At 38.2% G+C, this 27511-nt stretch overlaps 1 protein-coding gene across 21 annotated transcripts in view; it reads right to left on the reverse strand.

Annotated features, from left to right (window-relative positions):
• The window catches only part of GPHN (gephyrin), a 271026-nt gene extending 246058 nt beyond the window's left edge, over positions 1-24968 (reverse strand). For 20 of the 21 annotated variants that reach the window (XM_066551468.1, XM_066551466.1, XM_066551464.1 and 17 more), the window contains exon 1: positions 24884-24968. In XM_066551468.1, the coding sequence (XP_066407565.1) occupies positions 24884-24947 (64 nt within the window). In that variant the 5' untranslated portion in view covers positions 24948-24968. Of the gene's footprint in view, positions 1-894; positions 1010-24883 lie in introns of those variants that run through there. The other variant, XM_066551453.1, reaches the window with a different exon arrangement.
• Between the last annotated feature and the right edge of the window lie 2543 nt (positions 24969-27511).

Raw genomic sequence — 27511 nt, forward strand, 5'->3', positions numbered from 1 at the left:
TTTTTTCCCCTCTTAAGCAAGCTGAACTTGACTAAAAATTACAGAGTACACCTTCTGTAATTAGCAGACCCTAAGTAAAATATTATTTACAGTTCATCAAACTGCTTCTTACTAGAAGCACTCACTTAAGCATCTAGAATTTTGATCTTTGCATTCTGCACCAATATGATCTTACCTCAGACTGCATGGGAATAACCCAATTTCTTTTTACAACTACTTTTTCTGCATGTTTCCCCCATGAGTAATTGTAGTGGGTGAGGGAGATGATGTGAGTGAAATGAGACATTATTGTTTAGGCTGATGTTGGTATAACTTGAATAAAGTAGAAAACCTCATCACTCATTTAATGTTATGAACTTCTATAACACTTTTTAGAACTCAGAAGGGTTTTTAGAATATCTTTTACAGAGAATATGACATTTTGAATAGCTCATTAAGCAGCTTATTGACATCTGCCAGCTGCCACTCAGTTTTTACCTTTGAGCATGGACATTGCATGGAAAATAACAGCTGAGTGTTATTTACAAAAATTAACTGTTTTCCATAGAAAAAAGTTTTTCATAGAGACAAGAACAGTATATTAAGAAATTCATAAAAATCTTGAGTCATTATTTAAAGTTTTAAAATGCAACATGTTGGGAGCAAAAAAGTGTCAGCAGATTTGTATTTGTATTTGGCAACTTCAAGGAAAAACATGCATAACGAATTGTGCAAGGAGAAACAAGAGCTAGAACACATGGAGTATATGCCTGGATTTGCTCATTAATTTTCTGTAAATTAATAAAACCAAAAAGAATATCCAATCTCACAGCATGGTTTATAATCCTTTACTGCCCAATCATAGATCAAACCCAATATTTAGTTTTGGAGGAAAAAAACCATTCAGCCACTTACTTTCAGCTGTCCTGTGCTCGAGTACCCAATGAAATTTTTAATAGGAACCTTTCTTTTTTAAATTTAATTTTCACCACTTGTGCAGAGACCTCCTTGCCTCTTCCTTCATGGTGCAATGTCTTCTCATTTACAACCCATTGTTCTTTCTCATTTTACATTGCAAGCTGATGAGATGCATTCAGTTTCGGTCACATATCTTTTGACAGCACAGTCCTGCAACTGAACATCCTATTCTAAAATAATAATTAACAGAATGTGTCACAGCAATCAAGAGCTTAGCAGGACTGAAACAGGCAAGCCTTTACTATGAAAAAGCAGAGAAAATAACTATATAACATATTGAATGCACACACTTACATCCTCCACTAATCTACTGTACTTCAGAAGAATGTTTTTTTCTGGATGTGAACTGGCAGTAAGTTTGAAACATTTTGTACTAGTCACTGTCCACTAGTAAATTATGAAAAATATTTATATCGTTTAAATTATGTCCCAATATGGTTTAAATGATGTCCCAACAAAAGGAAGGCAAATACATATTCAAATCCTCTGTGTTTCTACATTCAGTACAGTTCATTCAGTAAACTGAATTTCCATGGGTGATGAAATAAATGAAGTGCCATTTGTCTGCGAAGGGATGAACTTGCACAGAAGTCCTTTCCTTGCTGGATATTCCTTCTACCTTTCCTTCTGGATATTCCTTCTACCTTTCCTTGCTGGATACAATTTTCAATACTGCTATTCCTCTATCAAACTTGATTGAAAATAACCAAAGAGTTCAAAAATAAGATAACAGTTCCCACTTGCAAAAGCCTCTTCCATAGGAAACACAAGCTGAAAAAAAGAAAACATGCTGCTAAGTAGACAAATAGCAAGATTTTTCACAAATATATACATAAATTGATCAAAACATTACCATTGATATACTATTAAATGAAATTATGGCTACCAAAGTGTTACAATTATAGAACTATAAATACATTATCTAAAGATCTATTGACTAAAAAATCCTGAAAAGATATGTCTTATTTGTGTTTCAATAAGAGGTTAAACTGAGACACAAGAAAGGGAAAAGCAAAAATGCTACGTAACTAACTCTAATGCCTATTACAACATGGTAGTATGCAATATTGATTCTAGTCTGAGACAGTACTGGAATTACATTTTCCTATTGGACACCAAGAAAAGAAAAAATAAGTGTTCTCTGACCCTGGATATTAGTTTTATTTTTCTAGTCTAAATAGAGAAATAGAAAACATATCACATGGACATTAAACTATGATAGGACAATCCAATGAGGAGATTACTTATATTATTCAATTTAAAAATGGCAGGCTGGAAAACAGAAATTTATCCTATTAGTGGAAACTGAAATAAGTCAAAGTGCATGCTCAATTTTTTTCAGATGAAGAGGGAGACTTCTCAGAAGGCAATACTCTCTTTCACATTAAAAAACTGTACATACAAGAACTCTGACTTATTGACAGCTTGACTGAGATACAATGGAATCAGACAAACATTGTTAACTCACATTCAGGCAACCAATTCAAGAGGCACAGGTTAACAAGCTGACCTCACCAGGATTCCCTAGTTCCTGGGAAGTCCAATTTCCCACTACAGTCTGTTACACAGTACTCATGTTATCTGAAACTGAGATTCAGAAATGTACCCCCATACACAGTGTCAGTAAACAAGAAATGTTTTTCAAGCTACACTTCTACAGAAGATGAAAACAACGGCATTTCCATACCTCAGGTAAACCTTGAAAGATTAACTGTTGAACAGAACAAAAATCAATATCAACCATACTAAATAAAGCAAGTTATTGCACTTACAGTGTTACAGTGTTTCAAAAATCTTATCTCCAATATGCTTTCATTTGTGTTCTGCTCACTTGAATGCTCTGTCAGTCATGAAGGAAATGTTCCTCTTCATGTTTTTGGTATAGTTTTGGAGCTTTGTTTATTTGGGTTTTTTTCCTTTGAAGCTATGAAGTGAGTATTCTGTGTACAATGCACCTTTAAACAGAAACCTAACAATTAGCTTACAGGCTACCTGGTCACAAAAATGAGCATGACCAAAACACCATACTGTTTGGAGACCTGGGAGAAACTGCATCCTCCAAGTAATTTTCAAATTCTTGATTGGATTTGAATCAGTACACTACCTCCACCAGAATTACTAACATGTCAAGCCTGCTGCTAGGAAGGAGCTTGCCACAAAAATATGTATTCCCTATAATTATGTAGAATTCCAATACTTACAGAGAGATTATTTTATTACATGTATAGAAAAGAATGCTTTGCAAAACTGGTATATCTATTTCCAAAGAAAGAGCCCTTTTTTACTCACAGCAGATCCCCACTAATTAAACCTTAAAAATGTAATGCTGCTTTATAGGTCAAATTTCTTTCGGAAGTTTCTTTGTTTTTTAATCATGCAGTTCTTGCTACACACATATTCACTGCACTCATTCATTAAATACAGAATCCTAATTTTGTAAGTGAAGACTGCAGAGACCTAAGGATTTCTTACCTACATTTTGTTAATGCAAAAATAAGCAATCTAGGTGAAGTCAGTCCCCTTTGTGCTCCATTTTCCAAATGTGTTAATAGCACACTTGAATTACCTATATTCAGAAAATAGGAAGCTCATAGGAAAACAGCATAGAAAGAAGATAAAAATACTCTAGTCCACCAGAAAATGTTATAGCTCATGATTTAAAATATTTAGGTTTGTACTAGTTTTTCTTCTTGTATTAAAACTAATCTGTATAATGGAAGTACTCAGCTACTCTGTTTCCTAAGTGCAATATAAGGCTATAACAAAACATTTTCTATGTTCAGTTTACAGTGAATGTAGCTGAGTGATAGAGATCTTGGGTTAAAATACAACTAATCTGAACTAACAGGTTTATAAAAACTTGTGCTCACCTTATTAAGGCAAATTCAATGAACATTAATTTTACAGAGTATCCTCAAACACTTCAGGATCCTTAGATTCTGGGAAAACACAGTTATCCAAGAGTAGGTCAGTATTTACAGAATCCTGAAGAGTTTTCCTCTTAAGACTTGCCCCTTACAATCATTGTGCTCAAATGAAATACATTTTCTTGACAAACTGAAACCAGTATCAAAATAGGCACATTTAGCATAGAGATCAGATACTGTGTTACACAGAAAATTTAATGATAATTTCCAAATCACAGGCTGCAACTTCTAACGGCCACTACAGTGTTAAACATTAAATAGTCTCTGAAAGTTCTGCATAATTAAGTGGGACATGAATTTCCTTGAGAAAGTCTAGTATTTCTTCTGCTGTGTGAATCTGTTATATGGACAGATGTATAGACTAATATTAAAGGGAGAGATTATGCTGCTGAAGCTTTTTTCTGCTAAGTTTTTTTTTTTTAACTATACAGATTAAATAATTACTTTTCCATTAGTTCTCTTTTGATCTCCAGAAAGAACATTATTACTTTGTAGACTTTTTTCACTCCAATCCAGTATTTTTGAGTACGAGATTACTTATAAGAAAGTGCTTCTGTCCTTTCTTAAAATAGATTCTGAGTGGGAGCACATGCCATCATGATGCTGTAACTCATCAGGAAATTATGATGCAGTACCATCTTATTCTAAAGACACCCGCTAGCTAAGATATGGACAAGGTCATATCAGCACTTTTTGTATTTTTCAGGACTATTTTCCTTATCAGATTAAAAGAAGTCCAGCAAACAAGCAAAAACACAGTATGTTTTTTCAAGAAGAAACAAACAAACATAAACCCACCACCAAAAAAAACCCAACAAAACAAAACAAAAAACCAAGCAAACAACGACCAAAAGAGCCCCACCAAAACATAAAACCAAAAAACTTGACACCAATCACTTGGAGTAACTTCAATTTTGATTTTGCATACAACCATTGCTACCAAAAAAATTAGGATAGAAAATGATAATTGTGAAAATACTAAGTGTACATAATTTTAAAATGCCATGAACTACCATGGAATTATTTATCTAGGAAGGCAAACTAAGGGGAGGAGAACTGATTTCAAATATTTTTTTCTTTCTTCTTTTTTTAATCATATGGCATGTCAACAAGATTGTGGGGAAGACTGGTGGGAAGAGCAACCCAACATGTTTTTCCTACTTGCTACAATCTTAAAGTATACCCAAATAATTTTTTTATGAGAAGACACTGAAGAAGACTGCATCAGAGAAGCCATGAAAGAAAATCCTTAAGTAAAGCAGGCAGTTAGTTATTTCGATTTCATTAAAGAAAATTTTTTTATTATTATTTAACTTAAACAACTGAAAGGAAATCTAATTGTCCAGCAGCTTTACTCCTTCAGATGTGTTAATAAATCATCCAGGCTGGGTGTCCCCAGATCTTTCTAACTGTTAGATATTTTTACTTAAATGGCAACAAAAAACAGTGTTCCTTGCTATTACCATATCCAAATACTTGATAAGCATGATGTTTTCTCCTCATCTCACTGTCTGAACACTTGGCAGCATGTAATAAACGTATTTTTGCATATAAGCAAAATTCAGGCCCTCAAGTCCTTTACAAAGTAATCCAACAAACACCACAGGATTTCGCTAGAAATAGAGATGATAAATGCAGTTAATTTTTCTGGTGGAAATTTTAATAGAAGGCTGAAGCTGCACCAAGCCACGCTAGGAGGCTCATTCATGTGCAAGGTAACACAGAGGTGACACCTGAGGCAGCAAACACACCCCCTGGGAAAGGCACACGGTTAAAGGGGCTGTGGAACAGCACTGCAAGGTGCACAGGGGTCTGCAAGTGGCTTGGGACCACCAATGCACAGCTTCTCCTGTAGATACATACTGGATTACAGAGACTACCACAGAGGCAAGGAACTTGGCTTTAATTCCCTGTTAGCATATGGAGATTCAAACCCATGCATTTATTTCCCAGAAGAGCACTTTAATTAGGAAACTAAAAGGATGGATAGTAACAAGCTTCTTGTCTGCTAAATCTAGGTAGCTACCCAGCTAAGAATTAAAATGCTATGGCATCTGGACAATTAGCAAGGATCACACTGTAGCCTAATAACCAGGGTGCTCAAGTGGGAGAGAAGACCTAGATTCTAGTCCATGCTCCATGGACTATTTCTGTTTGTTACTTGCCCTTTAACAGGAGAAGCAAACAGGAGAAGCATTTTGATAGTTCAAAATGCAAACATCTGAACCCTGTTCTCTTCCCTCCCACCACATGCTCCAAACTACTAAAGTTTAAGGCACTGAAGCACCACCACATCGATGTCTCTCTTTGGATCTAGCCTGCAAAGTGTTACAGATACCTGGTTTTGATTGAATATTTATCTCTCTCTTCAGAAATACAAGATTTCATAGAATTTGGGCATCCTTCCAGCCATAAAGCTTTTTTTAATTTCACAAGTGTGTAACTAGGGATATAGCTCCTAATAGCACTGCTCCACAGAGAGAATAAAGGCAATGCATTCCATTTTACAGAATATTTAAAGCTGCTTCTACTTTTAATACAGCATTCCCTGGAGCAACCAAAATATCTCCAAATTACTGGATCAACAAAATATTCTCTGCTTAGGGAACACACAAACTCTAGTAAATCCACCTCACAAGTCTAAAACAATGACTTAACACCCTCCTCTGCCCCTGACATCCATTATCACACTATATGTTAACGCTAGCCACCTTCTTGTGTCAACTGCAGCTTTTCTTCCTTTTTTTTTTTTGCAACTTGCATCTTTTGGATCATGTACTATTTTTTTGTTTGTCTTCATTCAAAAATCTTCAGCCCACCCTTAAGACACACAAGAAAGGCAATGTTCACCTAACGTTGATCAATATGATAAAATGAATTGCGAAATGTTTGTTCATTTTTTAAGAAACTGTTACATACTTTCAAGTACCACATTAAGTTAAAACTACTGGAGCTTCTTTGACTTCCCATCTCAAATTCTTATCCCTGGAGCAAGAGCAGATGCAGCCAGAAGTAAACACTCAGATGTAAGAGGAAGGCAAAAGGTATTATTCCATGTATGTAATTTCCAGTAGACTACTAGTGCTTCAGTAAATTAAGAGGTTTGCAAACCTTAATTACCAAAGGAATACATAATTATTACTTTTAGAATACTCTTTTTAAATATCATGTCTTCCCTTTAGTTTAATGACTGCATTTTAGGCCTCATCCAGATAGGTAATGCTTTGGTAATATTAATATGACAGACAGTGAGGGAAAATCCAAAGCTTATTGACCCTCTTAGAGCAAAGTATACACGAAAATATACATTATGAAATTCAAATGTACAGACTATACTTCTCTGAATTAGCTAATTTGAACAGACTAGTGAGTTCATATGGGCATTCACTTAAAACAGCGTAGACAAACTGAGCAGAATATTAGCTATTCGGCTAACAACGCTATACAAAAATATTCAGTTAAAAAAACAAGGAACTAAAAAGAATAAGTCCAAGAACAAAGCTCTGTCCATGTAATGCTTTCAACACATCTGATCCTGGTTGCCTGATGTGAAAAGGCTTAGTAAGAAACTATATTCAAGCACAGAACAATCCTAAAAAACCACTCTCTTTCAAAACAGAAAAACTGAAATAAAAGTATCATGTGTGTTCTAAGAGCATCTCTCAACTGCTAAATTCTGTTTTTATAAATGATATGTAGGCCCTTGATACAGAGACTGTTATATATATATTTAATAAATGACATCTCATGTAATACTCAAATTGACTGTGTCCTCTAGGGATGTCTTAACTCTTACATTACATTATACTAGTTCTCCTGAAATTCTTAAATAACCAATGGGTGGCTTTTACCTTTTAAGATATATTTTAGAAGTCAGGCTGGAGTAGCCAAAGTTAATTATGAGTGAGTCCAAGCTAATACAAGAATCCAAGTTTATTTCAGGACTTTGCATATCAGTTGAGTGCTGGCTCCTGTCCCCAGAGATGTAAAAACTCTTTTTTTTTTTACTATGTAGTCTATGTAGCACATAAGTTTCAAGATTACCTCTTTACCTGAGCATTTGCAAAGTACTTACGTAAAAGTAAGTAATAAAGTAATAAAAAAACCCTGCATAATGTATAAATAAGTAATGTATTTTGGCAGAAAGAACTTAATGCACAGTGAATAATGTTATCAGTCACAACCTAGTATCTGAAATTGCATTTAATATAGAATAAATCACAGAACCATATCAAGCTGTGAAGTACTGTGAGCTTTAAATATCTTTAAACCACATCCTTACTCAAATATTCACATTTGGGCACTCAATGAAAGGATTTTCTTCAATTACATTCACTTACAAAATTTTAAAAAAACTCGTTTGTATCTTAAGATGCATCATCCATGCACGGTAATTGGCATTAGATAGTTGTGTAACAGATCAGGGGAACATTGCAAACATATAATATTGACTCAAATGTAACTTACACTTAAAATGTATATGTTTTTTCGTTATGAAGGAAACTCCTTGAAAGTATAGAAGCTGAATTTCCATTTCTGAATCCATTGAAGGGACAAGAAAAGGAGATGAATCACCAAAGCTTTTTCATCAACTACAAACAGCTCACACATGAGAGAAGTAAAAATGCTACTCACCAATTGTAGAAAAGCCAACAATGTAAACAGACAAAAAATGTTCATAAAAATCTTTCTTCATCCTAGAGGATGTGTACCAGATGGCAAAGCCATACAGTGGGGCATTGCCTCCTAGCACTGATCTACAAAATGCCTGTATTCCTGAACAAAGGGGGCAGATAGATTTGCAGAACAAGCTATACAATTTCTTATTGGAGCTTTTTGTCTGGTAGAAGGCCACATACAAAGGAAAATTAGACTTTTATAACTCTCTGGCTAACAGGTAGAAAAAAAATTCAGCAGAAGACAGAGACCAGCCTAACAAAAACTTTCCACCCGGAGATGACTGGCTTGGTAAATGGAGAGCAGTGGCTATGTCTGGCTTGATCTCAGTGAGGCACACACCTTTCCCTCACTTATTAAACTGCCTTTATCTCAACTGATAAGTTTCCACACCTTTGCTTTTCTAATTCTGTCCCTCCTCCTGCCTGGGGACAGTGAGAAAGCCCCTGGGTAGGGCTCAGCTGCTGCACAGGGTCAACCCACCACAATATTCTTTAGTGATTTCTTTCAATTACTTCCTTTGTACAGCATTAAAGCAGTACATTCTCCAGATATATCCTCCTGGACAACAGACTATTAGAAGGACCACTGGCTGCAAAATGAAAGAAAAGCAGAGAAAAAAAGCCTTGAAAGAAACAACCATGGTCAAAAGTGGTAATATTTACAAGGAATTATAGACAGAAAACACATTCTTCTCATAGCTATTCTAATACAGGAAAGATGGGCCACGGGAAAAGCCTTTCACAGAGTTGCCTATGAAGTCATTCAGGAATGTGAGGCAAAGTGGAAGAAATGCCTTGTTATCTGTCAGATTTAAGAAAAAAAAAGTAAAAAAGAAACGAGAAAACAAAGGTAATTATGACTGTTGACCTGATAATGAAATCCTGAGATTACAGGTGTTAATTCTGGCAGGTACAAATTTAAAAGTTGCAAGAAAATAAGCACTTTACATTTAATAGAAATTCTGTAAGAAAACCCTCAATCTAGTTGCATTCAAGAGGTTGACTTTTTCATCTAACATCAAAAATAATCTGAATTAGATATATGATGTATTTGATCAACAAACTTGGTATCAAGACAAATACATTCAAAAAAAAAAAACAAGAAAACAAAACTGCTGAGAAAGATTTCAGTATGACTTGTCATGTTACAGGCAACAAAAGATTTTACAGTTGGTCCCAAAGAAAGTATGCCTTTGTCAATTCACAAAAGAATAAAACTCGCACTAGAACAGAAATAAAAGTCTTTCCAATGCAAAAAATAGCAGAAAAGCACTAAAAAGCCATTTCCAATATTTAGCCAGCATAATCTACACCAAATACAAAGATGAAAAGTCAGAAATGGAAGAAAATAACAGCAAAGGAATCTGTTGGCCTCACATCTTTATCTTCCATTGTTTTTAAAGAAGAGCTAAGGTTTTTAATGCTTTCTTTTGTTGCAGTCATTAAGAAAGTAGTAACATCTTGCTCCATGTTGAGGAGATTTAGGGGGGAGAAGGAATGGCTGAAACTCTTCACCTTTTTTCAAAACTTTTCCCTTTTTTTATCAGTTGTAATAAGAGCTGTAACTAAATTCTGAAACCAAAACAAATATCCAGTAATTCTATACAGGTTAATAAAGAAAAGTAATGAAAATAAACAAAATCTGATGGTCTCCTGAAGGAAGATGAGACATTAGTAATGCAGGAGCAGATTCACAGATCAACCAGACATCACCAGAAGTAGCACAGTTACTTCAAAACTAGAAAGCCAATCACTTCACACCCCAAAAAAAGAAAAATATCCTACAGACACACAAACAGAATATGCTTCTGTGAGCATGATTAAGTGAATGACTAGTAATTGAGTTTTGGAGCATTGTATGTAGCCTCAGGTCACCGACTCTGAAACTGAAATCAGCGGCCAATGGGTGGTGCACAAGGCTACAAACTGTAATCGTATCCACGCAATCTTTCCAAAGAATGTAACTTCTGATTTTGATAAAAGTGAACTACAGTAAAAAAAAAAAGTTTTGAAGGCCTGGCAACAGTGTGCTTCCCAAATACATGGGCCACTAATGTCTTGGCAAAAGATCAGTTTTTCTCATGCATTATTAGCAAAAGAAAAAAAATCCTACTTTCTTTACACTGGCAGCAACTTGTTCCCTTCTCTACTGTGTGGGCACAACCATTTACTCATAGTAAATTGAAAGAAATTCACTGAAAGCTGGCTTGGCAAAATACTATCATCTGGATCAGTTCACATTTTGTTTACCATACATAGGAATAATTTTGCTGGGATAAATGAGAACTCGTGGACAGATGAGAGCTCAAGGTGGGATTAATTTCACTATTGGTACAATGGAGTAAAAAACATATTAATAAAGAATTGCTAAAAGATTCAATACTTTTCAGCTTTGAATAAGGCTCAGTGAAGGACTTTTAAGGAAAGGCTATTGGGATTATGAACATCTAGGATATTTTGTTTATTACTCTATTCGTCTCATAAAACCAATTTGCTAATTTTCCTCTTGTTAAGCTTTTTCTAGTGAATAGGATGCTTGCACATACCTACAGATGCATAATCCTTAAGCACACAAATGTTTTCCCTGTTGAGCTTGTCTGCTGTCCATTAACAGCCTTCACACCTCATTTGTATAACCCTGGTTTCTATATTATTTGCTAGAAGCTGTCCTTTATAATACTGTTTTGATTTTACATAATGTGGTTATCAATTCCTTCTATAGTTTCTTTTTCTCACACTTCCTGTAAAATTCCATTTTTATTATTAATCCTTAATTTTTTTTCCTAGCCAAACTGTACTTTTATGTTATGATTGCCTTTATGTCACCCTGAGTTTTTAAGATTCTCTAAGCCTTCTGATGTTGACATTCTTGTAGTGAATTTTCTCACACACTTTCTGTAAATAACTTATTGTTTTGCATTCCTCTATGGAGGAGGAGAGAGTTGATAGACTGTTAGTTTAACCAGTGGCATTGGAGAGGTGCCACTGTCACCCTCCAATCCACTGTCACTTTTGGAAAACTATAAATGTTGGAGTCAGAAAATAAACGGCCTTTTTTTTCTCTCGTTCACCTTGAGAACGGTGTGAGCGTGTGTTCCTTTGTGTCCTATAGCGACACCTTTACAGTGACTACAGCATTTCAGTATTTTCTGCTATTTCAAAAATCACACTTCCACTATAGATGTACCTTAATATTGAAGATGTTACTTACATTTGCAATTTACAAAACTCAGTTTAGCTAGCCACCTTTATCTCAAAACACTGCCTTTCAATACCAAAATCATGGTCTGTACATAATTAGTAGCCATGGAGACCATGAAAACACATATTAGACAAATGCATGGACCAGCAGGCTTCTGAGCTGCAGTTAAAGACTTAAATAAGTGCACATGGTCCACTGACCACAATTATACAACTAAATTATCTATCCTCATCTTCACCCCCAACCCTCTCCCATTTTAAGGGGGATTCTTGATATTTATCAAGAATCTCAAAGCCTGACTTACCTAAACAGCTGATGCCTTTGACTGGCTGGTCCAGTTACCTCCATCAATCACATGGATAACAGCCCACTCAAGAAAAAGGTAATGACTCTGTTCACATCAGCAAGAAGATATGCAGGGCAGAAACAAAATTACATGATGATCTTGCATGCAGATGTTTTAAGTACTTGGTATACAGACTGATGAAGAACAGAAGAAAAATAAGTCAGTAGCACATCATCTGCCATTTAGTACATATCAGGCCAGCAGCCTCCAAGTTAGCATAATAGCTAGACTGAGCTAGAGATAGGCTTAGAAAACTATACTGAGTGCAAGTAAGATGACAGATTGAATGGTGCCAAAGAAATCCCTCAAGCAAAAGGGAAATCAGAACTGGCAAAAGTGTGCCACTTTTATTTTTTTTTAATTACTGATATACACTATAATAAATGTTTATGTGGGTATGTATATTAATTACATGTATATAGTCTTCAAATTAGTTGTTTCAGGCAAATTATAGTCAAGATAATAAGTGAGAAAAACTAATGTTAGAAATTTTAACTATTAAAAAATTAATACCTTCATAAAATGACCTTCCATGCCTGATAATGTGTAACATAGTGTTTACCTTTTCCCAAATTTAACACTGCAGGAATCTAATGTTCAGCATTTCTAGTTACCCACCATGCAAGTTCTCAGATGTTCAGCTCTTTGCTAAGCATAAATGCCTAGCACAGCCTTCATATTCTCCTACTTCTACATGAATCAAATATCTTTACATACAAAATGGAAAAATATATCTTGACTTACCCTCTCTTCAAAAAAATTTCCTGTAACAGGCAAATCCTTCTCTTTCTTCACCATGTTTTTTTTACTGCTTATTATTGAGCAGAGGCAGTGTCTTTGCTTGTCCATGAGCACAAGCTAGTAAATACTACCAAGAGGACACCTGGCCTGACAAAGCAATATCTGCATGGAAGGAGGCAACACAGCCAAATAAAGGAGTGTCAAGACTGCCTTCCCAATTTATGTAAGTGAACTACACAAAATTAGCACATGATTACATCTGTTTGAGCTGTGTTGAGAAAACAGAAGTCCTATCTCCCACTTTTTCCTATCCTACCTGTACAATCCAGCTCCTCCCTCAAACTGGCACTCCTGAGGTCTCTTGCCAAGTTGTTCAGTCTGTTCCGGCAGCAGTAAACTAATTCCTCAAAAGAAGAGCAGTTTTTCCACTAGGTTAGCCAGTTAAATTTGTTTTGCACAGAGGAAAGAAATGGAAATGGCAGGATAGAAGTAAGACAGAACAGAATTGAAAAAAAAAAAAATTACAATAGAGGTAAAAAATTGCCAGCCTTGTTCACCATTCACCTCCAGGAGCAGAAGTCTGCAGAGCTCAGTGCTGAACCAGATCCCACAACTGATTCTGCTCAAGAAGATCCGGGTTTTTTTTTGGCAGGGTAGTTTTCAGCTGTTTCAGTTCCCTGTCTGCACAGCCACACAACAGGTTATGCCAGCACAGCACGGCATGGCAGTGAACAAGAAGAGTGATGATAGAATCATACCCAAGATTAAACCTGGACAGAGTCCTGTGGGGTTCTAAAGCAGTGGCCACTTATAGCAGACTGCCTGGTACACCAGATAAAAATTCTCTCAGTAACTCACCTTGAGATGTAGTGAATGCAGGAAGATAAAATCCCTGAAAGGGTGCTGCATGTATTTTCCTAACAGACAAGTCAGATACAAGGTACAAGAAGGGCCTGTTCAAACTAAGGATTAATTTAAATATACTTTTTCTGTCATTTCCTCAGCTATAGCTTTTATAAAAATTTGTAATTCTATTACTAGTTTTGGACACTTGAAATACTTCTACATACTACTGAATTTTGTGCTATCTTAAGAGTCATTTCAAGGCTAGTTAACAAAAGACATCTAAATTTCTCTAGAGTATCCAAATATTCAAAGGTTCTGCCCTCACCCACATCACCTTCACAAAATGCGCAAGAGCATTTCAAGAGCCAGCGTCTTCCTGGTCACCTTCCATTTCTAGGAAGCTCTCCTTATTGCTACCTACAGGAAGACCCCTCTGGCATGCACAAGAATTTTAAAAGGCACACACAACCCTGTGGAGGCAAAAAACAACAGTGTGTCTGTATTAGTTTTTTGTGGTCCAAAAATGTGGCTTTTAACTTGTCTCCCAAGAGTCCCCAGTTACCACACTTTGGTTCACACTGCAATGAAGAATCAAAGTATGAATGTGGAATTCACTTTGGACAAAACTAAACGAGATGCACTCCACAAGTGCACCTAATGCACTCCAACAGTTACTGAGTTCACTCCATGGGTTCTGAGCTAGTGTGAGGCAAAACACACTCAGCAGTCTGCAGGTGAAGCCCCCAGTACCAAGATCTGTTTCTCTAAAGCAGCAGCACTTGATATCAAAGATTTTACTTACATTGAATGAAATCACAAAAGGTAAATTAACCTACTAAATTACAGTCAAAAGTCTTACATAGGTACAGAACAAAATATTTTTTAATTGTGTACTTATCATTGAAGAATTGAGAGAGTACCTAATTATCCAAATATAGGGAATTTCTACATCTGAGGGGTTGTTTTCTTCAATGGCTGCTAGTTGGAATGTCAGCATCTAGGGGGTATTAGAGTTTAAATTTGTACTTAGAAGGAATGAGAATATGTATTTTACTATCACCTCAAATGGCTCCAGGCTGATGTTTTCCCAACATCTAAAACACTGAAAAAGCTCTTGAATGTGGCCTAATCATTAGCTGCTTTCTAGATGCTAATAAGATCTCAACCATTCATTTTAAAGTAGTTTTCATATGCACAGCTGAATTTACTTTCTGGAGGCTGAAGCAAAGGTAGAACATTTTTAGCGGGTGTTTGTTCAGTGCAAAAAAGGTTCCTAGGACTCATCTGAATGTGAAGACCTGCTAAAATTATTCTGGGGTATACTAAAAGCTGCTACTATTCTGGTAAGAAATACTGAAAATTATTACTACTTCACATCTAAAATCTCCCTTATGATTTGATGAGTCCTCACAGCAACTTACACATAACAATAATGGAATACAAGACATGCTATCAAGGAATTAAAAGATTTTTCTAATATTAAAGATAATCCATGATGTCCCAGTTTAATGCTATACAGAAATTTGCCTCAGATGGCTTTTCCAGAAAGATGTTCTGTTCATCAAAGCACTCACAGAAAGTCTACTTGAACCCTTTTCTGACATAACAATGGTGAAATGACAACTAGTATTTTCTCTAATTCTCTTTGATCAACTGCCAAGCCAAAGAGAAAAGTCATGTACTGAAACCATTGTGCATAAACTAGAGCTATACCCTTTGGAATAAAGAAATAGGAACAGGCAGGTGAGCTTCCTTGAAGCTTAACAATCACAGGAAATTCTTCATCAGTTGCTTTTTTCATCAGCTTTTAACATAAACTTTAGAGTTTCCATTTTGATTTTTGATGCTTAGGAAAAAAACCTGAGTCTCACTCAGATAAGAAGGTCCTGCACACTGGAGACATTGGTAACAGCTTTAATTCTTACCATGCTGGAATTTAACTGCAAGATCAGACCTTAAGGCTTCACAGCTTACCTTCCTATCTTCTACAGCTTACCTACCTCTGTGGAACAGAGCTCGTTCCTAAAAAATAGATTTCAAAATAACATTAGGTTCTGAAACATCAGATTCTGGATGGATTCAAACATACCCAACTTGAACCACATACATTTTACTAATATGACCATTCCCAAATTTTTAAAGCTCTGTGCCTTGCCTTCTTTCCAAAGGATTATGTCATACAGCACTACCCTGTAGTCACATTTACTTGAAAAAGTTTAGAGGTTTCTCTCAAAAGTCTCGAAACCCTCCTCAGTCTCCTGGTTTATTCTACATATCTTTTACTGGCTTCTTATTTTCTTTATTTTGTTAACTCAATGCCATGATATATGTCCACATGACCAGAAGGGTTTGGAATCTCTTGCAATAGAAGGTTAGGAGGGAAAGAAATTCCCCCTGCAGACTTTTCAGTCTGCTTGATTACAGCACTCATTAAAAAAGCCTACCATCAAGTACATTTTACTAAAACCAAAAGTACTCAGATTTAGATTCAGCTAAATTCTAGTTCTGAAGTATTAAATTTTGAAGTATTAGATCAGTGTACCAGCAATGAGAAGTTTTAATCAGCAGGAGTTACACACATAGGAACACCTGTTGCAACTTCATCTCAGCATCCCTGGAGCTTTGTGTGTATTATCTACAGAAACACTTTGTCCCTGTACTCTCTTTTAAAGGTGTTTCACAACTTTTTTCCTCACTATGCTTAATTTACAGCATATTTCTTCAAGGAAGTTGATTTTAAGAACCCTTGATTTGCTGTAGGCTTATTTAATTCTTGCCTTGAATATTCATACAACTAACACAAGAAATTTTGCTAAAAAAGAGGAAAGGAGAACTACATTTTCCCTTTAATCTTATGGGTTGTTTTTTTCTGGTTTGTTTTTTTTTTTCCTGGAAACAAGCATTTTTCTCACCAGATATGTACTTACTTTAGGCATCTTGCTGCTTTCTCCCAGTTTTTTCCAAGGTGAAGTTTCTGACAGGGAATCCATAGTAAGCCTTTGGTTTCTCACCATTTACACTGCTATGCCACTACTCTACATCATATGAAAGAGTCATGTCAGTAGGAAACTGTGTCATATCTGCTTGAATACCTGGAAATCTTTTTTTTTTCCAGAAACTTACTGCCACTCACACTTTCCCAGGACAGGATTTGTGAGTACCTAGTAGAAGGATACATACCTGCTCAACAACATCTCTTTGGCAGTCTGATTTGTCTTCCTGATCCCATGAGAACTGTTTTAAGAAGGGGTAAGAAATAGCAGTGTAGAAGTGTGTTGGTTTGCAGAATTTCTAACTAGTACCATATTCAATGTTTCTTCAAGAATTAATGGATTAAGATTTTACAGACTTCACCTCAGGTCTTGCTATCAATTCCTTCCTAAGGGGCCCATCTCATGGCACCAAAAGCAGCTTGATAAGAATAAAGGGAATTTCTTTTTTTTAAGGACAAGCATCATTTGTAGAGGTTCTAGAAGCCTTTCCATTCTGAGTCAGATCTGCAAGACACTTTACTGCAATTCATTTTAATTCCCAAAGAATGTGTTTTATTTTTCATCCATACAACGTCCCATAAAATGATTCTGAATAAACAACTAACTTCCTAGATTTCAGTATGCATTTAAATCCCTTCCAACATACATCTAAAAAAAAAGAAAAGCACCTATAATCCCACCTCCCAAAAACTCCAAACTATAATACCTGGAAAAAAAACCCAAAAACCACAAACCCAAATAAAACCACACCATATAATTTAACATATACTTTAATTCCTACTTCCCACTTTTAGATCTCAAAAGTCACATACAATAGCCAGAAAAACCAACAAAATACATGCATGGAAGATTTTTTTAAAGGAAAAATATTCCACATAAATTCCCTACAATATACAGGACAACAAAGAAAACTAACAATTTCATAACCACATAGTAAGTACTAAAAGCACACAAAAATTTTATAGTTCAAATCCCAAGTGTATTCTGCTTCTTCACGTTCTTCACTTTACTATATAGTAAGTGATATAATTGACTTAAAAAGGAAGAAGTAAAAATATGTATTTCTATACTTGTGATTGTAAGTGCATATGCAATTCTTAATACATTTACTTATTTTATAGATCTACTTATACAATCTGTATGCTGAATACATAATGAAACATCATAATACGTATGTAATTATTAAGATTACTGTTCTACCTAACATATATAAAGCTAAATTAATGTTGAGTCAGTTCTTGAAGGTCATGGTGTATATCAAAAAACATTTTACTGCTCAAAAATAGGTTTTGTTATACATAGCTATTCCCTAACCATTCAAATCAGACAGTGGAAGTCTTGTTGCTTATTTCATAGTATAGGGAACAGACAATGCATTTTATTCTTTACATCATTCACCCACATTGTAACTGTAGGATAGAGCCCTGTTTTGCAGGATATTGGAAAATGTACACAGAAGATTATTCTTAAAGGTTTATGCTAATTTTTTTCCACTTGACAAGTTAGGCATAAAATAGGCCTCAGTAAATTAGTTTGAAAACAAAACAAGTAAACAAAACATCACATACAAGTCTCTTACTTGCAAAATGAAATTTTCTAAGATAACTGCCTAATTAGGTCTATTTTACCCAAGCACTTTTTATGCAATTACTGTTCTTTTTAAATTTTAAATTATTTTTTCAATTGTTTTGTGATAAAATAAAACAGCCAAAGGCTATGCTCTTTTTTTATTAATTAAAAACACTCCACAGGAAAAAGGCTGCTACCTGCTCTTTTCCCTTATGGTTATTACCCTCCAGTTCTTCAAGGAGACCTTTTTCAGGCATTCTGTTAAACTTTCAAGAAGAATTCTGTCATACACAACACTACAAATTATAAGGCCATTTCTGTGTAAGAGTGGAGAGTTGCATAGTGCATCTACATATATGAACAGAATTTAAATTATTTCTTTTCCTTAATTCACACATCAAGACATTATAAATATCTAACAAGAACTAAAATTTGTTCTCATTTTTAGTTATTATATCATCTTGTTACATAAGAATCTCACAAATTGCAGACAACAGAATCTATTATTGCTTACCTACAAAAAATTCCAGACAGCTACGGCTAAATCAACATTAAAGGTGGAATTCTGTGTCTGTGTATCAGAATTTTGTATGCTAGACTCTCCAAAACACGGCCTGATGATCACATACTCTGTTACTGTCCAATTAACAAAGCCAGCAGACCAACTAAAGGTTATCCCAGAACTAAGCTGGTCCTCATGAAATTCACAATCAGTAATTTTTAAGGTAAATAACATGGAAAATTTTCCTGCAGTACTGGAAAAGGTGACAAATATAAACGTAGAAAAGCAAATGAAAACATGCTGTAATGGGTATGCTCTGTGCTGCTAAATATGAACCACAGACATGGAGCGTGGGTGAAGATGGAAGTCTTTCAACTGTATTTGGATAAGTAAACTCCAAATCAAGAAACACCGAGTACACAAGACTTCTTACCCCTGATCTATAAAAACACATAATTCTCCAAATTAATGCCCATTTCTTAAGCAAGTAGGTATTATTTCCCAACTACACATGTATGACTTCATCTCTTTCTTTAGGTGCTTTTAGTTTCAGTGTTTCTACCTCCCATTCAAAAGAAACAGTACTATAGCAAGCAAGTTACATTTCAAGTACAAGAGTCCACTGTATCAGAGAGATTTCAGCCACCTATTTTTGTTCCATGCCATACACTAAAAAGTGTGTGTGGGGGGGGGGAAGCAAGGACTTTCTTCCTCTAAGTTTAAAAGGTAAAGCACAGTTAGACTACAAAAAGGAAATGAGGCAATTTTACTCATCATGTTCATGAGATTAAGCTCATCATCCTAGCCATATAAAGTCAAAAAGAAAAATGTACAGCTACAAATGGCAAATGGATCTCCTAGTTTCTATGGATAAACTCAACATTAGGACAGTTTTACAGGTGAGAAAGACTAAAATCAATGTTACTCTGAATCCAGAGTGTTTCAATGGAAGCACAGCATTTCTCTAACTAAGGCTCCCAGGAGAAGGTACTGCCTTTAATCTATGTTTTGAAGATAAATGCCCAATAAGGTGTAATTCTGGACAGAAGTCAGATCACAAACAAAAAACTAAGCAACTTCAATTTAGACAATTAGGGCAATTTGACGATAACTCCTGGGAAACCTAGTGTCCGTCCTCCTCCTCCCACAAGCACCTCTGTAAGAAAGTTTCCCACTAATTCCAAAGCATGAACAGAGCCACCATCACTAAGAGACCTTGCAACTTGCATGTTATTAATGAACAGTTAGAGGAAAGTCATGAGAAGGTACCTCATAAAATAAGAAAGAGGCAAATGACTTTTCAGTTGGGAAACAGACAGCCTATACATTTCTAAAACAGTCTGACCAACATATAGTGACACCCTAAGTATTTTGTCACATTCCTCAAAGATAATTTTTACAAAACATTCATATCACTGAACTTCAGATCTGCCCAGGCAACTTCTTTGGTTGCAGCTGTCATGTAGATAAGGGCCTAACCATCTCAGAAGAAAGCTTACTTCAAAGTGATACATTCAGACACAATGTCCATGCTCAGAGTCATTTCAACCAACTAAGGAGTCTCAGACACAAAGGCAAGGCTGTAATCTTCCACACTACAGGGTTACCTGGACATCAAGGTCTGAGTCACACATTCAGAAACATTGGTCTGCTTTACTGTGTAGGTTATGGCCACAGTTATCATTGAAAATGTTTTAATCTTTACACAGAGGAAGAAAGGAAGAACAATGTATCTGAAGAGAAATTTGCCTAAACTCCTTACTCGCTTTATGAAAGGGAAAGGCTGTACCACATTGAAAGCAATACTGAACACAATAAAACTGGCCTGAAAAAAAGTTAGCCTGAAAGTTTTTTCCTAAACAAGGAAGAAACAATACAAAATGAGGAGCAAAGACAGAAAATGGTGTTTATGTCTGGTGAGGACTTTCTCACAGATCTGCCTCAAAAGCAGACAACCTGAATGAAGAATTATTAGCCAACCCAAAATCTGACAAATTTTTATCACTAATATTCTGAAAAAACCAAACATGTAACAAGACCTTGAGTTTTGGCCAGCTACATTAAATGCTTACTGGAGAGAAAACAAATAGAGAAGCAAATAAGAAGTTAATGGGGACGGAGAGGAAAAGAGCACAAAATAGGAACTACCAGAGAGAACCAGAGTATGTTTTTTTCCATTGAGCTAGTGGAGATGGCAACATCATTCAGAACTCTCTGGATGGTTCCAGTCAAGGGTCTGCTTTAGTCACTGACAGAACAAGAAAGGTCACAGATTATATAACTGTTACCGATGCCACCACCAGGATGAAGGATGACCTAATATTGATTCAACTCTGGCCAGAGCACACAATTTCTCCTCTTTTCTAACCAACTTCAACATTACAAAATTCTGTACTTAGTACACCAGGTCCAGCAGCCTGACACCACTGGTAACTGATTAACAACTGTTCTGTTAGAGATATCCCAAACATGAAAGGCTTGCAAGGGGCAACCAGAGTAATTCTGTACGTGTACTTTACTAAGGAAGCACTGATGCACAACAGTACACACAAAGCATGCATAGAATCCAGCCTTTACTGTAAATGTGGAGATCTCTCCTCTTTTTCATTTATCTACCCCACATTTCTTCTTTCTCCATGACTGTTTTATTTTTAAAAGAAGATATCCAGAACACTTAAATGACAAAGCTTTGGATATTGTTCATCCAACTCTGTTATTCCATCACAAAAATCTCCCAATCTGACATTTAGCATCACAGCCCTTTTAAAATGCATTTTACCATAAAAGTAAACTCACAACAACAAAATACTGAAGCTCTATTAGTAGCTCATGTGCTTGCACTACATATCAGAGGTAGCAGAGGGAAAACCTAGGTTTGGAACCTAAGTGAGCAGTATCTTTAATCTGAACACTTCATTAAACCCTGGTGCTGAATATGACACTTTCACAGTTCCACTCTTCACTAATTAGAAAACTTATTGAAATGATAACACACAAAGATTAGAATTCATATTTCTATCCACAAACCAGTGAGGCTTCCTATGTGCATAAGACATAACCCTGTATTTCGCAAGTTTCACAGTTTTGTAATCAGTCAGTTGTATTTTTCCTCCTGTTTCAGTAAAGAAGTCTAACTCTACAACTTTCTATACAGAGACTCAAAAATAAGCATGAGTGTCATCTTCAACTCCATAGATGCTGTATACACCAAAGTATTTTTCCTGATTTCAGGAAGACAGTTCTTTCACGTTGAGGAAACGTCCTAATTATGGATTTTGTTCTTATCATTGACTCTTAACGAAAAGACCTCCACAGTTTGGGAATAAGAGAAATTAACAAGTAATTTCTGTAAAAAAAAGCCCAAGGTGCTACATTCTGCATAAATTTGCATTTGAACACAGTTACTTTAGTAAACAATAACCAAGATTTCTATTTCTCTAATCCACTATACCTGTCCAAATCTGCCACAAGTGAAAAAATAAACATTTGTTTCTAGATGAAACTAGAGATACATACACAATCACAGAGGTCTACCAAGCAAAACTAAATACAATAACTTAAAACAAAACAATGTAATGAAACTAAGCCTTATGACAAACATTACTCACTCTCAGTATTCTCTGGAGCCATGTGCATCAGTCTCTACAACAGATAAGAATAACAATGTGCCCAAATAATTTTTATATGTCCTCATTTAAAAATAAACACACAACTTTACACCAAATTAACTCAACAGTTACTCCTTCCTAAATAAATTTAAATTCCATCTGAGTATGACCATAAGGTGCAGTACTGATTATTTTCTAAACTGAGCATACCAAGTCTAACAAGAGCATAAATCTGTATGCCTGTGCTGATAAGACCACAAGTATATACTGCTAAGAAAACAAACATATGCCTATGATCTTAATTAGAAAAGCTAAAGGAGTCATGTTATGTTAATGATCTAATTTCTGATCACTAAGCTATTCTAAATGTTAAAAAAAATAGTCCATATACCTAACCTTTTCATTTCTACACTTATTCCTCCATACAACAGCATGTATTATTAGTTCATTTCTATGAGAAAAATTCAGAAGAGTACATTTTTAATTTGTCTTTTCATAGCTGAAACAGCAGAAATAGCAGAAACAGCAGAAACAGCTAGGGGGTCCAAATCCCCTCAAAGTACTTCTCTTTCCAGGTTAAAGGAGATGCTGGAGCAGAAAATAATATTTTATTTCAGGTTTACAAACAAGGAAAATTGTAAGAAACCAAGGTGTCCCCTTTCAAAATAAAAATAATTATTTGCAAAAATTGTTAGCCTGAAATTCAGAACAACCACATTAAGGTGAAAAAAACTAAAACTGTTCTGTTTGGCTATGCCTCTTGGATTTCCTCTAAAAAAATACTAAAATTAGGCCAGAAGCTCTTCTCAATGAAATTACAAATTATGATACAAAGTTAAAAGAGTTTAACAATGATCAAACAGGATTTACAGTACAAAATAAGTGTATTCTGAAAGACTATCTGAACCTATTGAGAGACTAAATAGTTATTTTAATTATTATAACACCATATGTGCCTGGTAGTGCATTCGATCAAAAGAAAATAATAACCCACGTTACACACCATGAAGTTGCCCACAAAATACAAAGAAAAATATGCATTCTGCTTGCACTCCCTCCCCACTTTAACTTTTACAATAATAGGTAGCGGCACACATGTCCTATCCTTCAGGGACAAAGGGAACAAACCCCCCCATGTGACTTTTGCATCTGGTCCAACACGCTCTACCCATACAAAGGATCTGACTGCCTGGAATTTACAAGCACGCTAAGGATTTCCACTTGCATCTACCGTGCTTTTCTAGCGGTTTATCGTCACCATCACCTTGCGGCCGAGCGCTTCCCAGGAAGGGAAGGAGGGGAAGGGCTCCAGCCTTCGCGCCATCCCTCGCTCCCGGCAGCGGGATCAGCACCGGGCAGAGGAACAGCGCCGGGGGCTGCCGCGGGCTCGGAACGCGCCGCTCGAGTTAAACACCGCTAGCGGGAATAAATAACTTCAGGGTTAACTCCAGGCCTCCTCTGCCGTCAATGTCCCCTCTCTCACTCCAAGCATCCTCCTACTCCTGAGCGAGCTCACAACGCTGCTTTCCATGAACAATCATGTCTTCCCAGGCTCCCGGTGAAACCTACGGAGCTTGACGCCTAAAAAATTTCGCCGGTATCTCTCGCCCCTTCCTCGCACGGAAGAGGCGCTGACGCCCGTGTACACCGGAACCCCCCGGGGCTCCGCTCCTGGGCGCGCCGCCCGCTGCGCCGAGCTCCGCGGGGCTCCGGGATCCGCCGAGACCCCGGCAGAGGAGCCCCCGGCCCGTCACACCCGCACCGACTCTGGGAGCCCTTCTGTGCAGCCACCGCAGGTCATGTGCCACGGGTTTATTAAAGGATCATCCGTGCGCTATGAGAGGCAGCATCATAAATGCCCTCCTCCCCCTCCCAACAGAGAACACACAGGCACAAGCATCCCCACCCACCCCCTCCCGATCCCCAAAGTAAAGGCCAGGGAGGGGGAGGGGAAGGAGCCATCCCAGAGGAGCTGCCGTGCGGAGCGTGCCCAGCTCGGGCATTCCCGCGGCCGGGAGCTGAGGCCGCCTCCCGCCCGGGGAAGGCAGGCCCGGCACCTGCCGGCCCGCAGCCTGCGCCGGCCGCGGGCTCCCTTCTCCAGCGCCTTCGCACTGTCGGCACCGCCGCGCTCAGAGGAAGCCCGGCCGCGTCCCGGCCCCCCATCCCCTCCGGCATTCGCCCACCCGCGCACTCCGTCCCCTTCGCGCGGGTTATCCCCGGGTCAGTCCCCGCGGCTGCGGCGCCCGCCCGCCTGCGGCAGCGCTGCCCAGCGCCGGCCGGCCCTGCTCACGCTGTCCGCCGGCGGCCGGAGCGCCGCCCCCACGCCCCGACCCCGGCTCCGGGCTTCGGGTACCGCACGCACGGCGGAGGGGCGCTCCCTGCGCAGCGGCGGCGGCGCCGCCACGGGAGAGACGGACGGCCGGCGGGGCACCCCGCGGGGCGGCCTGAGGCGCGCACCGACCCGCGGCCGCCCCCCGCGCGTCCCCAGCGCCGTGCCCGGCGCGGCCCGGTACCTGTGAGGACGCCGACGCGGATCTGGTGGTCGTGGTTCGTCAGGATCATCCCCTCCGACGCCATGTTCGCGGCGCAGCACCGCACTGCCGGGGGGGGGGGGGGAGGCGGCGCGGGAGCGGCGCGGGCGCAGAGTGGGCGGGGCAGGGGTAGCTGGGCGGGGCTAGGGGCGGGGCCAGGCCGGGGGCGGGGCCAGGGCTACGACGGCGCCGGGGGGGTGCGAGACTAGCGCGGTGCGCGCGGCGCAGGCAGCACCAATCCAGCGCCGAGAACCCAGCCCGCCCCTGGGCGTCCCTGATTCCGGGCGCTGGCAGGTTCATTCCCGAGACTTCGGAAAACGGGAATAGACAGATAGCACGGGTGGTCATCATCCCTGCTCTTGGTTAGCGTGAAACCACAGAGCCATAGATTCAGTTTGGCTGGAAAAGACCTGTGTGATCGTCAGCTATGAGCAGCCTTGTCGAGTAGAGCATGGCCCTGACACCACATCCAGTCCTCTGTCAAACCCCTCCGGGGACGTGGCTGCACCTCCTCCCTGCGCAGCCCGTTGCCACGTCTAATCTCCGTCTCTGTGAAAAATTTCTTCCTGACATCCAGCCGGAGCCTCCTATGGTGCAGCTTAAGACTGACAGACTGACAGACTCTTGTCCTGTCCCTGGTTGCCCGGAGAAGAGGCCGACCCGCACCTGGCTGCGCCTCCTTTCAGGTGGTTGTGGACAGCGAGGTCACCCCTGAGCCTCCTGTTCTCCAGGCTGGAAATAAAGACATACATTTTTTCCTCCCACCAATTTCCTCAGCAGGGCTCAACAGGATGGTTTTTTTACCTTTCCAGGCCTCTTCTCTCACCTGGGAGTTCTTCCCCATTACTCTGAGACTAAAGTTGTTGTTACACAACAAAGCAACAGTTGTTTTGACAAAGTAACTTACTGTCATCTTTTTTTGTCTAACTTATGTTACATTGGATACTCTCAGGAAGCAAACATTTAAACTCGTTTTGAATAAATATGTGGGCAAACGTCTTCCACCTTGATTAGCACCATCATCAACTACAAATGATAATCCATTGTCAAAATTCAAGTCCTCCGACTTCTGCAGATCTTTGTATTTTTGGGTATTCCTCTTGCATTTTCAATGCTATCTTACTGATAGCAGACTTTGTATTAGTCTCCTTCTGACTGCCTACTAACAAGGAATTGTTGAAAGCATTTGTAATGTGTATGTACATAAATGAACCACTTCAGTTTTCTCCTTAGCATATCACTTTCTTCGATGAACAACCAGCACCAAAAAAAAAAAAAAAGAAAGGGCTGAAGAAATATCCTCTGTCTATGGGGAAGTCGCACTAGTAGCACTTTGGTGGGGTGTGCAGCAGCACACGATATCAGTATTTCTGTATTGGCACAGCAGTTGCAGTGTGTGCAGCCATAGAGACTGAGAATCCAGGCTCCAGGGATCTCTGGTTATGCAATGGTATAATACAACATATGTGGGTGGGTGTAAGCCTGAACCCAAAACAGCATGGTTACTGAAGATATACTGCATCTCTGGTGCTCATACTGCTGTTCCCTCACGGGTTCAGACACTATTTGTTGAATATTCTGCTGTAGACAAGGCAAAAAGATTTTTTTTTTGCAAACGTATCTGAAATTATCTAAAGTGAGAGCAAATAGCTTGACATTTTGTAGTTCCTGCAGAGGATTCTCACACCCTAAAAACAGTATTGTTTATTCAGAGCATCTCAGTCTCCCTGTGTAGCCTGTTGATTTGTTGCTCTTGTGGATGGTAAGAAGAAGAAGAAGCAAAATTCAGATTTCACTGGCAGCGTTAGGTGTATTATTTCTGGACTTATAAGTACCTACTAGAGGGATTTGTATGAGAATTTTTTTGTACAGACATGATGATTGTATTAAAGCAACAAAATAAGTTTACAAATTTTTAAAACACTGAAATTGATGAGAAGCTGAAATTTACAATAGGGGTTTTGTTACTGTGATGTGAAAAGCCTTGTAAACTGGTTGGTAGATCCATAATAGTTCAAGAGAAGGTCAGTGAATGGGATGATGTCCTGCAGTCAAATTTGTGACACAACAAGAAAACAAGTGTGTGTGATGTAGAAGCCTTTTACTGCAGGGACATATTCTAGGTAGTTGTGCTAGCAATCCACACTGGAGTTCACATTGACTATCCAGAGAAAAACAAGTTTTGCTCATCAAAGTCAATATAAAACTGATAGTCACATTTTGCCCTGGTCATGTCAGAGTTGAAGTATACTCAATTCAGTAACCTCTCAGCAAATTTTTTACATTATTTTGTCTGCCAGCTGGTAATTATCAGTATCTCTCTGTTAACTGAAGCACTGCCTTTTCATCAAGCTGGCTCTGCCAGCCATGCTTGTTCCGTGTGGTCTACTGGGAAACAGAGTGGCTTTCTCAGTTTATCATGAGCACCACTGAAATACATCTTTTACTCATTTGGGGAAAACACTTTGAGCAGACAGGAGGCTCCCATACTAACCTCCATAGTGACCTGTAGAAATCTTAATTATTAAAAAAAGGAGCCTTCAGTATGATTACGGGAAGATTGCAGTTTGTTTTCTTCATTACACTGTGGGAAAGGATGATTTAAACTCT

This window comes from Molothrus aeneus, chromosome 6, assembly GCF_037042795.1.
Source record: "Molothrus aeneus isolate 106 chromosome 6, BPBGC_Maene_1.0, whole genome shotgun sequence".
NCBI classification, from domain to species: domain Eukaryota; kingdom Metazoa; phylum Chordata; class Aves; order Passeriformes; family Icteridae; genus Molothrus; species Molothrus aeneus.